At 46.5% G+C, this 16,133-nt stretch overlaps 1 protein-coding gene across 1 annotated transcript in view; it reads right to left on the bottom strand.

Moving 5' to 3' along the window:
• LOC120017810 (girdin-like) overlaps positions 1-14,408 on the bottom strand; it is a 75,387-nt gene extending 60,979 nt beyond the window's left edge. Inside the window, exons 1-2 of the mRNA XM_038960780.1 lie at positions 14,401-14,408; positions 11,198-11,306 (exon numbers count right to left, since the gene is read on the bottom strand). Of these exons, the coding sequence (XP_038816708.1) occupies positions 11,198-11,306; positions 14,401-14,408 (117 nt within the window). The remainder of the gene's footprint in view (positions 1-11,197; positions 11,307-14,400) is intronic.
• Positions 14,409-16,133: the final 1,725 nt, after the last annotated feature.

The raw sequence follows: 16,133 nt of genomic DNA, 5'->3' as shown, positions 1-16,133 counted from the left end.
TACCTGCCCCAACCCCCCCAACGCTAGATTACCTGCCCCAGCCCCCCCAATGCTAGGCAACCTGACCAACGCTAGGCAACCTGCCCCAACCCCCCAAACGCTAGGCCACCTGCCGCAACCCCCCCAATGCTAGGCAACCTGCCGCAACCCCCCCAACGCTAGGTTACCTGCCCCAACCCCCCAACGCTAGGCTACCTGCCCCAACCCCCCCAACGCTAGGCAACCTGACCAACGCTAGGCAACCTGCCCCAACCCCCCAGATGCTAGGCAACCTGCCCCAACCCCCCAAACGCTAGGCAACCTGCCCCAACCCCCCCAATGCTAGGCTACCTGCCCCAACCCCCACACGCTAGGTTACCTGCCCCAACCCCCACACGCTAGGTTACCTGCCCCAACCCCCCAACGCTAGATTACCTGCCCCAACCCCCCCAACGCTAGGCAACCTGACCAACGCTAGGCAACCTGCCCCAACCCCCCAAACGCTAGGCAACCTGCCGCAACCCCCCCAACGCTAGGTTACCTGCCCCAACCCCCCAACGCTAGGCTACCTGCCCCAACCCCGCCAACGCTAGGCAACCTGCCCCAATCCCCCCAACGCTAGGTTACCTGCCCCAATCCCCCCAACGCTAGGTTACCTGGCCCAACCCCCCCAACGGGGTTACCTGCCCCAACACCCCCAACGCTAGGCAACCTGCCCTAACACCCCCAACGCTAGGCAACCTGCCCCAACCCCCCCAACGCTAGGCAACCTGCCCCAACACCCCCAAAGCTAGGCAACCTGCCCCAACCCCCCCAACGCCAGGCAACCTGCCCCAACCCCCCCAACGCCAGGCAACCTGCCCCAACCCCCCCAACGCTAGGCAACCTGCCCCAACACCCCCAACGCTAGGCAACCTGCCCCAACACCCCCAACGCTAGGCTACCTGCCCCAACCCCCACACGCTAGGTTACCTGCCCCAACCCCTACGACGTTAGGCTACCTGCCCCAACCCCCCCAACGCTAGGCTACCTGCCCCAACCCCCACACGCTAGGTTACCTGCCCCAACCCCTACGACGTTAGGCTACCTGCCCCAACCCCCACAACGTTAGGCTACCTGCCCCAACCCCCCCAACGCTAGGCTACCTGCCCCAACCCCCCAACGTTAGGTTACCTCCCCCAACCTCCCCAACGTTAGGTTACCTGCCCCAACCCCCCCAACGTTAGGTTACCTGCCCCAACGCTCTTAACCTCTAGGCTACCTGGCTAACTAGGCTATGTTCTTTTTCCTGATAGACTAGGCCCTACTTTCTTTTTAAAGTATCTGTGACCAATAGATGCATATCTGTATTCCCAGTCATGTGAAATCCATAGATTTGCTTATGAGACAGTGTGCTCTGCTGACACAATAAAACTACTTGCTGACATCTTCTGTCCTGCTGATATACCTTTCTAATACAGTTGCTGCCATATGCTTTAAGATGCTTACAGACAGGCCGCGGTAAGCAACAAAGATGTCAATGAGTAGGGCCACGGTTCGTGGTGCTTGCTCCCATGAGCGGCACCGCTAGCTCGGTGCTCGAGGCACTAAAAGATGCATGGTTGACCAATGAGCATTGTTCATCTTGTCAACCAATCAAACAATGTTTTAATGACAACATTCGAGCTGACAACAACCGGGGCCGCTGGTCTCACAGTAGGCAGATTTAATCATGGTTCAATTGCCATTTAGCGTGGCCCGTCTCTACGCACTTTTATGCTGATCTACCTACTCCATTTTCTTCCTCAGCGGGGCTGGACTGGGCTGGGCATCAACACAGTGTGCCCTGGCTGTGTGGATCCCCAGCCCCAGGAACCAGCTGTAGGAAGGGATGGAAGGAGAGAGGGAGGGGAGGTTCTCTGAGACTGCTGTGTTTCTGTCTCTGTCTGTCTAAGCAGCTCACTACCCCCAACTCCCCAGGTTCCGCTACCAGCACCACTCAAACAGGGGTGCAATTGTGCAGCAGAGTGAGAGTGCACCTGTGTGTGTGTGTGTGTGTGTGTGTGTGTGTGTGTGTGTGTGTGTGTGTGTGTGTGTGTGTGTGTCTGTGTGTGTGTGTGTGTGTGTGTGTGTGTGTGTGTGTGTGTGTGTGTGTGTGTGTGTGTGTGTGTGTGTGTGTTGGAGAGGAAGAAGAGAAGAGGGGGAAGATGGTTGCTTGCCTGCTTAAGAACTTGGAATGCTTGAATCACAACCATTCTGAATCTGCACTCAGAGCTGGTTACCATAGCAACGACAACAGGGTTTATTCTCCCCAGCCGGGTGAATCTTCGCTGGGTGTCTCTCTCGTTCGCACACATGTGTGCATGCACACACTTCTGGGCATAGCACTGCGGACTTCAAGCCTCTACTGTACAGTACAAACATGCTGTGAATATGAATCTGCAGAGGGGCTTAAGCTGTTCAGACAGCAGAAGAAGACACACAGAGAGGAGAGGAAAGAGGGAGAGCAGGGAAAGAGGAGGAGCAGGGAAAGAGGGGGAGAGCAGGGACAGAGGGGGAGAGCAGGGAAAGAGGAAGAGCAGGGAAAGAGGGGAGAGCAGGGACAGAGGGGGAGAGCAGGGAAAGAGGGGGAGAGCAGGGAAAGAGGGGGAGAGCAGGGAAAGAGGGGGAGAGCAGGGAAAGAGGGGGAGAGCAGGGAAAGAGGAAGAGCAGGGAAAGAGGGGGAGAGCAGGGAAAGAGGGGGAGAGCAGGGAAAGAGGAAGAGCAGGGAAAGAGGGGAGAGCAGGGAAAGAGGAAGAGCAGGGAAAGAGGGGAGAGCAGGGAAAGAGGAAGAGCAGGGAAAGAGGGGGAGAGCAGGGAAAGAGGGGGAGAGGCTGCAACTCCAGAAAGCAACACAATGGAAACAAGCTGCACCACAGCAGCCTTCCTCTTTCTCACCTGAGCACCGGCTAGTTAGTTACACACCATAGTCTCACACCACTTAACACCATGCGGAGACAGATCTGTATCGTGTTAAATTAATGCAAGAAAAGATCTCCTAATGTTGAGGATTTCAAAAAATGCAGGAGTAAATGAAACCTTTAGACTGTATTGTAGGTCTGATTCAGAGTTGAGAGAAGCGTACACAACTTAAATTATTATGTAATTGAATGAGTTCAGCGCAAAGAATTCAGAATACCTCCCGGTGTGAATAGTGACATAAAACATGGTCTCTACTGTGCCTGGTTACATCAGATCTGCAAATGTAGGGAAGAATTCAATCCTGGCCCAAGGTTACTGTAATTTCCAAGAGATCATAGATTTAGTGCCGATTTGGATAAATGACAGACCTCTCATCCATGTAATCATGCCTGCTGTCTCCTTCACTAGTAGCATCAGCTGACCAAATGACCCCAGGGGTCAGACTGTCAAGGACCTAGCCTGGTGGACAGAACACATGGCCATTAGTCCTGTCCTCCTTTTGTTCTCAAGAGTTATCAGTTCGATTGGTTTTAGTATGGAGCCCTGGGGCTGCAGAGGGGGCTGTTGCTACTGCTCATGCCCAAGATGGAGGCACCTCCACAAGCTCAGCCCACACTCTCCTCCCGTAGGGTCTGAAACCTGCCCTACCACTCACAAAGACAGGCATCTTCTGGCAGGTGCCAACAGTGCCCCGCCCCTCTTACAAAATCAAGCTCTGTTCTCTCTACTTTAATCTAAATGAAGCTTGAAATGTGCTGCTCTTCCATGCATGCTCAATAAGACAACCTACAGTGAGGGAAAAAAGTATTTGATCCCCTGCTGATTTTGTACGTTTGCCCACTGACAAAGAAATTATCAGTCTATAATTTTAATGGTAGGTTTTTATGAACAGTGAGAGACAGAATAACAACAAAAATATCCAGAAAAATGCATGTCAAAAATGTTATAAATGTATTTGCATTTTAATGAGAGAAATAAGTATTTGACCCCCTCTCAATCAGAAAGATTTCTGGCTCCCAGGTGTCTTTTATACAGGTAACGAGCTGAGATTAGGAGCACACTCTTAAAGGGAGTGCTCCTAATCTCAGTTTGTTACCTGTATAAAAGACATCTGTCCACAGAAGCAATCAATCAGATTCCAAACTCTCCACCATGGCCAAGACCAAAGAGCTCTCCAAGGATGTCAGGGACAAGATTGTAGACCTACACAAGGCTGGAATGGGCTACAAGACTATCGCCAAGCAGCTTGGTGAGAAGGTGACAACAGTTGGTGCAATTATTCGCAAATGGAAGAAGCACAAAAGAACTGTCAATCTCCCTCGGCCTGGGGCTCCATGCAAGATCTCAACTCGTGGAGTTGCAATGATCATGAGAACGGTGAGGATTAAGTCCAGAACTACACGGGAGGATCTTGTCAATGATCTGAAGGCAGCTGGGACAATAGTCACCAAGAAAACAATAGGTAACACACTACGCCGTGAAGGACTGAAATCCTGCAGCGCCCGCTAGGTCCCCCTGCTCAAGAAAGCACATATACATGCCCGTCTGAGGTTTGCCAATGAACATCTGAATGATTCAGATGACAACTGGGTGAAAGTGTTGTGGTCAGATGAGACCAAACTGGAGCTCTTTGGCATCAACTCAACTCGCCGTGTTTGGAGGAGGAGGAATGCTGCCTATGACCCCAAGAACACCATCCCCACCGTCAAACATGGAGGTGGAAACATTATGTTTTGGGGGTATTTTTCTGCTAAGGGGACAGGACAACTTCACCGCATCAAAGGGACGATGGACGTCTCCAGCGACGGTCGCCAGTCCGGAGCCTCCAGCGACGGTCGCCAGTCCGGAGCCTCCAGTGACGGTCTCCAGTCCGGGGCCCGCAACGAGGGTGCCCAGTCCGGGGCCCGCAACGGGGGTGCCCTGTCAGGGACCCGCAACGAGGGTGCCCAGTCCGGGGCCCGCAACGAGGGTCCCCAGTCCGGGGCCCGCTACGAGGGTCCCCAGTCCGGGGTCGGCGACGGGGGTCCCCGCACCAGAGGTGCCACCAAAGTGGGGTGAGCCAAAGGTGGAGCGGGGTCTACGTCCCACACCAGAACCGCCACCGCGGATAGATGCCCACCCAGACCCTCCCCTATAGGTTCAGGTTTTGCGGCCGGAGTCCGCACCTTTAGGGGGGGCACTGTCACGCCCTGACCGTAGAGAGCTTTTTATGTCTCTATTTTGGGTTTGGTCAAGGTGTGATTTGGGTGGGCATTCTATGTTCTATTTTCTATGTTTTTGTATTTCTTTGTTTTGGCCGGGTATGGTTCTCAATCAGGGACAGCTGTCTATCGTTGTCTCTGATTGGGAACCATACTTAGGTAGCCCTTTCCCTCCTTTCTGTGTGGGAAGTTAACTTTGTTTGTGGCACTAATGCCCTTGTAAGCTTCACGGTTGTTTCTTTCGTTTGTTGTTTTGTTGGCAACATTTTAAATAAAAAGGAAAATGTACGCTGACCACGCTGCACCTTGGTCTTCTTCCATTATCGGCCGTGACACATGATGCCATGAGCTGTAAAATCCAACTCCACTAAGCCATAAAAATCACATTCTCTATACTTTCCTACTGTCTAGACTGGTATATATATATATACAGGGGCTGCAGAGTAGAATCTAGCTTCAATCATATCTTTATGGCCTCTGAAAAATAAACAAGCAACCCAGGACAACACTGTGAGGCCGTTGGGGATGATGCGTGTTTACCAGCTATCGGGAACAGCTCTGACATCAACTGGACATTTAGGTTTAGCATGTGAGATTAGCCTCAAGCCACAAGCAGGCCTACATGCCCTAATAAACTGGATTCACTCATGTTTCAGATGCTAGGGCCATGGAAGAAATCCCTTACGGATTACGAGGTTCCCAAATGAAATAAATGTTGTGGATTGCCGATGATGGTGATCATTCAAAGAAAGAAAAACAACCTCCAGCTTGAAGCTTTCACATAACAACACACATCACACACATTCCTTTAAATCTTTCCATGATGAAGTCCAAGACAAAAACAACAACATCCACCTGAGGCTCTGCTCTAGCCATCTCAGCCCTCTGGCCCACAGTCTTTGTGTAAGTCTGCCAGCATTAACCGAGAGGGGAACAGTCTCCCTGAGCCTCTAAAACAAGCTCCACTACTCTGGGGCTCTGAGTAGACACATGCAGCATTAAAGCCTCATATGTGGAGGATTATTTAACGTTTGGATGATAGCAAAGAGGATCTGGGCTGTGAGTGTGCCATCCCCTCTTTAATGGCTTCTAAACTGGGCATGGGGTGGGGTCACATGATACATGAGGCTCAGTTCCCCGAGGACCAGGCCCTGTGTGTGAATGGAGCTCTGTTCCCTTTAACGCAGTGAAAACAAAACGAGCAACTGCCTTCACAACACACCCCAAAGCAAAGCAGTGCTAAAGGGCGACATAACACAGGTCCACTCTTCAATTCATATCGATACTGAAAAGTGTAGGCCTATAAGTCATGTCTGTTTTGGAGCTTGACGTGATGCTACACACATGGAAATTGTTTGGCTGGCGAGAGCTCCAAACAGCTCTGTACTGTATGCGTGCCAACCCGAGACCACCAAATTAAAAAGTGTTCTAACATTCATTTGGATTGAGTAGCCTAGAAGAGAGGCCTTAACAGGACTAATCTCAACAATACTGGCAAACCCAAAATGACTAAATATCATTACTAGGAAACTAAAAATGCAATAAATCCCAACATCCTCTCCACATTATCACTTAAAATGCAGCTTGGAATGTTTGTAAAATGACTAATTCCAGTGTGAAATAGAATTAACGAGTTAGATCTCCAAAGCGCCTTCTGGCCCACCACAGACTTGATGAATCACCAGGCAGCACTCAGTGAACTGGTGAGGATCACAGCTTCACAGTGGAATTCAGTGGACTGGTGAGGATCACAGCTTCACAGTGGAATCCAGTGGACTGTGAAGTACCTGTGAGCGATGCATCCACCAATGATTACCTCATGCCCTGATCCCAATGACCAAAGCCTAGCTGAAGAAGGTATGATGTACAGCTGAGTGATGAAGATCCTGAAAGAACATGACAAAGAATGAATAGCCTACTTCATAAATAAAAAGTTATGCAATTTTAAAGTGAAAATCTCATGCACTCTTAGCATAATACTACAAAGTTATACCTAGGAAAGCGTTGGCAACTTGGCTCTAATCAATCAATCCTTCTGACAGAAACAACTCATGAGTATTGCTTCTTCCTACAAAACACCACCACAATACAGCATCGTACTGTAGTAACACCCTATCCATGCCAACAACAGAACCCCCAAAAGGCTATTACCTTCCTATTTCATCGAGTGACTAGCGCCTACACATATTTAAGCAGCAGTGTGTCTAGACAGTCTATAAGTGCAATAGCAGAAACCTTGGGACACATGGTATATACATGAGAGAGCTGACACTGTAAAACATATATGAAGGGGGGGGTAGTCCCAGAGGAGTGGAGGTCTCTAGCCTGACGCCGGAAGACTTTGAGATGAGTCAGCATGATCAGTAACTCAATAATGTTCCTCCTACCCTGATATTAAAGAGTGAAGCTACACTGCAGAAGTTTGACAGACAAAGCAATGCCAAGCTACACACACACTAGTACATCACCACCATATCTGCTCTGCTACCATGTGCTCACTATAGATGCTGCGGTTAACTCCCTTAAATAGAAACTAGAGAATTGATAACATTTCTAACATGTCCATCTGGAACGTGTGAGATTCAAATGGATAAATGAAAAAGCAGGAAAAGGAACAACTGGCACCACAGCAAAGAAAACCAAATCCATTTTTCAATGTGTCAATAACCAAGCGCCTTTTTCTATACTTTGAACAGCCGCAGAGGATGTGGGTGGTGAATGATTGGAACCTGGTATGTTAATATATATAAAATATATATGAAAATGTATGCACTCACTACTGTACGTCGCTCTGGATAAGAGTGTCTGCTAAATGTAAATAATTTGGTGGGTGCTTATTTTGTCCTAATATTATTTGCATATCCTAACTCCCCCTGAGACACCCTCGGAGAGTGGAGTTACGGCCAGGGTCAGCCATTATCAATGGCGACCCTGGAGCAATTAGGGATAAGTTCCTTGCTCAAGGGCACAGACAGATTTTTCACCTTGTCGGCTCTGGAATTTGATCTAGCGGCCTTTCAGTTACTGAGCCAACGCTCTAACCGATAGGCTATCTGCCACCCATCCACTAGCCTGACTTAGATTCAACCAGGCCCACCAGTCATACAGGTTGATAACTAGCAGCACTGAAGAACCAGGGTGAACCTTAGCCAGGGCAGAGATAACAACTTAAGGCTGGATAGTAGGTAATCCAGAGCCTATGAATAAGAAGTATGTGCTGAAGGTGGCTTCAAGTCAAGATCTCACTAAGATCTTAAGGGGTCTGTTGACCGGCAATTGACCTTTAATCTGAGAGAATGTATTTGCACTCTGCTTCTAAACACATCATTCACAATCGTAAGACTGAGCTGTTCTTGTTTCAGCGGAGCAATTACTGGTGTTCCCTAATCAGCTAAAAAAGTGACAACAGAAAAAGAAAAGCAGTGTTTGCTGACAGCTGGCCCACTCTGATCTACTAGTCAAGAACTGTTGTCATTCACACCAAAGGCCAGATATCCATCCAATCTCAACCCTTGATGAAAGTGAATGAGGTAGTAATCAAGTGGATCTCAAACTGACAAGGCTCTGCTCATGTCTACTCCAACACCAAAACAACGCCACAAGAATCATTGTTGTCCACACAAAGGGAAAATGACAAGGCGCTTCCAGTTAACTGGGTAGTTCATTGTTGGGTGCTAAAGCCTCTCAACGACCATTGAGAGACTTGCTAGAAAAGGGCAGGAGGAACAGTGGGGCTTCTAATGGACACTGGGCTGAATATATATACAATGAATCATGAGGTTAACACAAAGGCAGGGAAGGCCAGGAAAAGACTGATGACACCCACCCTAGAAGCACAACACGTTCATTGTTTCGTTGTGCTTGAGGCTACTGCTTCCAGCGGCCACTCGGAGAGTTGATGTTCTTAACATTTTAGTCAATCATCAGATGCTCTTATCCAGAGTGACTTACAGTAGTGAGTGCATACATTTTCGTACTGGTCCCCCGTGGGAACCAAACCCACAACCCTGGTGTTGCAAGTGCTATGCTCTACCAACTGAGCCACACAAGACCACAAGCAGCTACTAAGGGTCTTAAGGCTCTTGGCTCTGTGACAGATCATTTTGAAAGACATTTTGAGAGGGCCTAGCAGGGCTTTCTCAAGGCTAATGACCTGTCGATAAACAATGGCCCTGTTTCAATGAGATGTTCAAGGGATGTTTATATTGGATGTTCCAAGCTAATGGACATTCTTTCTACCCAAGTAGGACTGTTAACCAAGCTTTGACCAGAGCCTTGGCCATCATCCTACTCTTCAATATGGTATTTAGCAAATATTTGTCTTACCTTTTAACTCTGGACTGGTGGAAATGAGCTCGTAAATAAGCATTTCCGTGTAAAGTCTACACCTGTTGTGTTCGGTGCATGTGATCAATAACATTTGATTTTATGATGAGCATTGGGCTTATTGGAATGAGACTGCGTAGTAAGCATTTCACTGTTAGTTCACACATGTCCTTTACGAAGCATGTGATGAATAAAATTAGATTGCATTTCAGTTGCTGCTATGAGACTTGCTGAGCTGCAGATGATTATAGGAAGATCAATGATGGAGACTTAGTCGTGGGAAATCCTCTCTTCACTGAGACTGTGATGCTTGATAACTCCCACACCTTCAACTCCAAGCATTCCAGCAGTTTATGTTGTGCATGCTGGATCTCGTACTACCTGATCATCATTCAGAGTGCCAAGACACACTGAGACGACCAATTATCTCTTCCAGCAGCAACGCCTTCAGCAGAAACACCAAATTATCATGGCTGAAATTCTTTATTACCCTCTATGTGAAGTACTAAGTGTGTTCCCTCTTGACTGCGAGGTTGGCAAAAAGCTGCTGGACAGATGTGCTGACTGCTAGATAAGCTTTCCATACTAAAGGTATCACTACAGACCCTGGTTCGATTCCAGGCTGTATCACAACCGGCTGTGATTGGGAGACCCACAGAGCTTCGCAAAATTGGCCCAGCGTCGTCCGGGTTAGGGATTGGCATGGGTAGGCCTTCACTGTAAATAAGAATTTGTTCTTAACTGACTTGCCTCTCACTCAACATCAACAAAACAAAGCAGATGATCGTAGACTTCAGGAAACATCAGAGGGAGCACCCCCCTATCCACATCGACGGGACAGCAGTGGAGAAGGTGGAAAGTTTGAAGTTCCTTGGCGTAAAAAGGTTAAATAAAAAATACATGTAGGATATTAAGACCAAAGCCCTTCCCCTCTGCAATCATGGCATATACCAGATCGTCAGCAGGAAGCCCCCACTTCCCTCTGTCCATCAGATTAATTGGAAGTCTCTCATTACTTGAGCAGAATGGAAATGATTAACTGTGCTCTGAGATTACTCTCACATGCAAGAACATGATATGATCTAATGCAGTAAAAACTTCAGCTGAGCAGCAAAACAGAGACACTACCGGCAGACAGCTTTTAAAGTTACTATAGTGGGGAAGTAACTCCTAATTTTGTGTCCATTTTAATAGTGTTTGGAGCCTTCACAAAACTGAAGCCATCACAAAACTGAAGCCAAAATACATCCCGGATCTTCATTAGTGAAAGCGTGAGACCCACATCAGTGTGTTGAGTTTCAGCTCTAAACCTTTGACTGTCTGCATGCAGCTCCCGTCCATTTATAGAATCCTCTGTGACATCTGGATGGAGGTCCCCGTCCCACATCACACCAACCACAGACATCTTCAAATATGTGTGTTTATACTTATTTTCCAATGTGTGTGTATGTGTTTATAGGGTAGTTTAAATTTAAGTGTGTGTGTGTGTGTGTGTGTGTGTGTGTGTGTGTGTGTGTGTGTGTGTGTGTGTGTGTGTGTGTGTGTGTGTGTGTGTGTGTGTGTGTGTGTGTGTACAAGGCAGTCTCCACTGAAACTTGTCTTGCTGACAAACCTCAGAGACAAATACGTCATTGATCCCAAATAGCTAGGAGACACATGGTTTTAACAGCTCAGCACAACGAACCAGACCTCAGCACCAGATGCACTCTATCATTTTCCCATTAGAGCTTCAGGGTTCACTGTACACTCACCTGGTAATAGGACTTGATCTGTCGGATCAGGATGGAGAGGTTTTGTATGCGCAGTGTTGAGTCATTGTTCACTTTCTTGTTGGTTCTTTGAACAGTGGCTTTAGGATTTCTATGGGGAAGAAACAGATGAGAATAACAGCAGAGATTAGACAAATCCATTTGGAACTGTAAATTGTCTGTCTGTCTGTCACTCAGTCAAATGCTGCATTAGCAATACCGTGATAAGTGAGTCAGTAACCAGGTTTCCATCCAACCTTTTTTTGGAAGTATACTGAACAAAAATCGAAAATGCAACAAGCAACAATTTCAAAGATTCTACTGAGTTACTGTTCATATAAGGAAATCAGTCAATTAGAATAAATTAATTAGGTTCTAATCTATCGATTTCACATGACTGGGAATACAGATATGCATCTGTTGGTCACAAATACCTTAAAAGGAAGGTAGGGGCGCGGATCAGAAAACCAGTCAGTATCTGGTGTGAGCACCATTTGCTATATCTCCTTCATACACGTCCATCCCAAACGTGCCCAATGGGTGACATGTCCAGTGAGTATTCAGGCCATAGAAGAACTGGGACATTTTCAGTTTCCAGGAATTGTGTACAGATCCTTGCGACATGTGGCCATGCATTATCATGCTGAAATATGAGGCGATGGTCGTGGATGAATGGCACGGCAATGGGCCTCAGGATCTCGTCACGCTATCTCTGTGCATTCAAATTGCCATCGATAAAATGCAATTGTGTTTCTTGTTTGTAGCTTATGCCTGCCCATAACATAACCCCACTGCCACCATTGGGCACTCTGTTCACAACATTGACATCAGCAAACCGCTCGCCCACACAACGCCATACACGTGGTCTGCAGTTGTGAAGCCAGTTGGACGTACTGCCAAATTCTCTAAAATGACGTTGGAGGCGGCTTATGGTAGAGAAATGAACATTAAATTCTCTGGCAACAGCTCTGGTGGACATTTCTGCAGTCAGCATGCCAATTTCATGCTCCCTCAAAACTTGAGACATCTGTAGAATTGTGTTGTGTGACAAAACTGCATATTTTAGAGTAGCCTTTTGTCCCCAGCACAAGGTGCACGTGTGTACTGATCATGCTTTTTAATCAGTTTCTTAATATTCCACACCTGTCAGGTGGATGGATTATCTTGGCAAATGAGAAATGCTCACTAACAGGGATGTAAACAAATTTGTGCACAACTTTTGAAATAAGCTTTTTGTGCGTATGGAACATTTCTGGGATTTTTATTTCAGCTCATGAAACACGGGACCAACACTTTACATGTTGCGTTCATATTTTTTGTTCATTGTACATGTCGGATAAAAAAAATGTCATGACAGGCCTCATGGAAACGGAACATTTTTCGGTAAATTTTACAAATGTTGACAATGTGGGATCATTATGTGTCGGTAAAAGGAATTATGCAATAAACTTTTTTTTCTTTCTTTTTTTTAATCGGTGGAAGAAAGGCTTTTATGAGTAAATATTGATATAATAACCATCATATCGAAGTAAACTTGGAGTCGCGCGATGACATGTCGTCCTCCCACTACGACTCAGTTTATTAGGCTACAGATTAAATAAATGATGATGAACTTCACAGGGTGGGAAAAGTGCAAGTTGATGAGCTCGATGCTCCTTTCCAATAACCATTGAGGGTCTTATTCTGGTTACATGATAAATCGATGCTTGGCTGCCGTTTAAAAAAACTTTTAAATCACTCTTTTGTCCATAATAATTTCATCATGTAGGTTTTACATGCACTTCAGCCAGCTAGACCGCACATGCAAATACCAGAGCGGGCACACTCACTATATAATGCCTTCTTTTTTTTTACCACAACATTTATTTTTATGTGCCCTACGTTATCACACAAGCCAATTTAATGGAAACATCTCTGTTGGGAAAATGTGCATATGGTTTATATGCAGATTTGAGAATGTTCGCATGAAAATGTGTTGCCAATTGGATGGAAACCTAGCTAGTGTTTTAACATTGACATTTCTCATGGTTAGGTTGAGGACCCCAGTACTGACAGAGCTAGGTCTTAACTGTGTTGTTCGTCTGTGACAGTTTGCCGCAAAAACAACTTAACTTATTACTTTGAGTCAAGTGTGAGACTCAGAGGGATTCAGCGTTCTAGTTCAGTCAAGGAGCACTATTGGGATGTGTTCCCCTAAGGGCTAGCAGTGTGACGCTGATGTTATCAGGAGTGTCAACCTGCGTTAACAACAGACATTCTAAACACACTGGCACGTTTCACACCCACAATAAGATACTGATCTTTCATAGTGAATAACTCAACTCAGCTTCATCCTAATTAGGGTATCAAAATCCCTCGAGTGAAGTTAACAGTAACACCTTTACTTAGTTGGTTTCCAATATACTAAGCTTTTACATGGGTATGGTTCTGATACTGTCCTCAACGCACATGGCCCCCCCAAAAAATGCCACACACTTCAGGACAGTCCGTTTTTTCTTTGCTTCTTGAATGTGTGAGGAATGCATTACATTTAAAGGGTAGGAAGCATGAGTTTTTACTCTCCAAAGTAACAGTGTGGTCAAAGACTTAGTAATTTAGTTGTAGTCACGATCTGCTTACCTATAACTACAAACATATTTATGTTTTAGCGTTTATACATATTTATTAACTTATTTCCGGATATCTTGTAAACTACCCACAATGCACTATTTCTCAACGTCATATGGAGAACCGGTGCTACCTAGCTAGTTCCAGCTGGCTAACGTTAGATACTAGCCATGCTAGCATGTAATTACATTCCAAACCAAGGGTTGGCACTAGTGAACTACTATGCACATCCACAAAGAAGAAACCACATAAATGAATGCGAAAAACTGCATCTCCTCTTCTCCTGTACATTTGGTAGTGGTAGTCAAGTGATCGTTGTAGTAGTTTTCCGTTATCATTCGTAGCTAGTGCAGTAATACTCACAAGGACAGGGTTACGACTCACTTGTGCCCAAAAAACGAGAAGCTAGCTTTGAAGTGGAACCGGTTTGTCTGGTTGGAGCGAGTAGACTAAGGGAACCGTGTGCACGTTTACTGTATGCAGTGCTTATTTCACCCCGGAGGACTTTGATGGCTTAATATAACCAGTGGAAGGCAGGATTCGGGAATGAGAATAGGTGATATGCCAAGCGTGAATGTGAAGCCTTTCTATCGACCTACCGGCACATTGCGAGTATGGATATAAACCGGGTAAATTCAATGTGGATTTACCTCACTATATCGCTATTGGATTAGCCGAATCTCCCTCGGCCGGTGAAATGGCCTCTCCCTCTGAAGGCCTCTCCTTTGCTCTTCTTTGGTAGCTAACTCAGCCGTCAATCGGTAAGTCTCTGCTCTCTCTACTTGTTGTCTTCTGTGGGTTCCTGCCTGTGCTAGACTAGTTGTTCTCTGGCTTACTACTTAGCTATGTCGACCGTGGTGGTGCGCTAGCTAGGCTAGTTAGCTGGCTAGGCTAGCTAAAATAACTAACTTTAGCTGGCTGGCTTACTTGCTAAGATAACTGTTAGATGGCATTATGTATTTCCAAAACACTGGTTTACTATAATGTGCCTGTACGCTAGGTGTTGATAGCAACTGGCTGACTCACGCAGTGCTAATGTAATGTTAGCAGGCTAGCAGGGCTAACGTTAGCAGGCTGGTTGGTTAGCAACCTTGCAAGCAGATTTGTAACAAATTCATAACGTATTTGCTTGTTAATTGCCTGAAATTACATTGAAACTAGTAGTCATGTTATATGTTTGATGTTATTTTTGTTGGGAGTTGAAATTCTAGGGAATAGGCTGGCTTGCCAGGTCTTCCATAAAACATTTTCCGACATGGCTTTGGTATTGTTCGGAATTCTGATTTTATAATAACATGAAAAATAGAGGTGTAACTTCGCATTGGGACTTTTGATGCATATACTAATGCAAATCCATAAGTTACATGTGGTAACATTTATGCTACCTACACTTTAAATAAATCAACAGCTTAGTAATCAATCATACATTCTAAATAATTTTGTGACATTGTTTTTAAAACTACTAGATAACACAATTTGAGGTATTCATTGTGTAGCTACACTATATATACACACAAAGGTATGTGGAAACCATTTCAAATTAGTGGATTCGGCTATTTCAGCCACACCTGTTGCTGACAGATGTATAACATTGAGCACACAGCCATGCAATCTCCATAGACAAACAGTGGCAGTAGAATGGCCTTACTGAAGAGCCAAGTGGCTTTCAACGTGGCACCGTCATAGGATGCCACCTTTCCAACAACTCAGTTTGTGAAATTTCTGCCCTACTAGAGCTGCCCCAGTCAACTGTAAGTGATGTTATTGTGAAGTGGAAACGTTGCAAAGTGATGGGCAACATCAGCTTACAGAACAGGACTGCTGAGTACTGAAGCTCGTAGCACGTAAATATTGTCTGTCCTCAGTTGCAACACTCACTACTGAGTTCCAAACTGCCTCTGGAAGCAACGTCAGCACAATAACAGTTTGTCGGGAGCTCCATGAAATTGGTTTCCATGGCTAAGCAGCCTCACAAGCCTAAGATCGTCATGCGCAATGCCAAGCGTCGGCTGGAGTGGTGTAAAGCTCGCCGCCATTGGACTCTAGAGCTGTGGAAACGCGTTCTCTGCGGCGGCGCACAATTGGCCCAGGGTCGTCCGGGTCAGACCGGCAGGGATATCCTTGTCTCATCGCGCACTAGCGACTCCGGTGGCGGGCCGGGGGGCAGTGCACGCTGACCAGGTCGCCAGGTGTACGGTGTTTCCTCCGACATATTGGTGCGGCTGGCTTCCGGGTTGGATGTGCATTGTGTCAAGAAGCAGTGCGGCTTGGTTGGGTTGTGTTTCGGAGGATGCATGGCTCTCGACCTTCGCCTCTCCCGAGTCCATATGGG

The sequence above is a fragment of the Salvelinus namaycush genome, chromosome 22, assembly GCF_016432855.1.
Source record: "Salvelinus namaycush isolate Seneca chromosome 22, SaNama_1.0, whole genome shotgun sequence".
NCBI lineage: Eukaryota > Metazoa > Chordata > Actinopteri > Salmoniformes > Salmonidae > Salvelinus > Salvelinus namaycush.
Note: the sequence above shows the minus strand (reverse complement) of the source record. Positions and strands in the feature narration are given on the sequence as shown.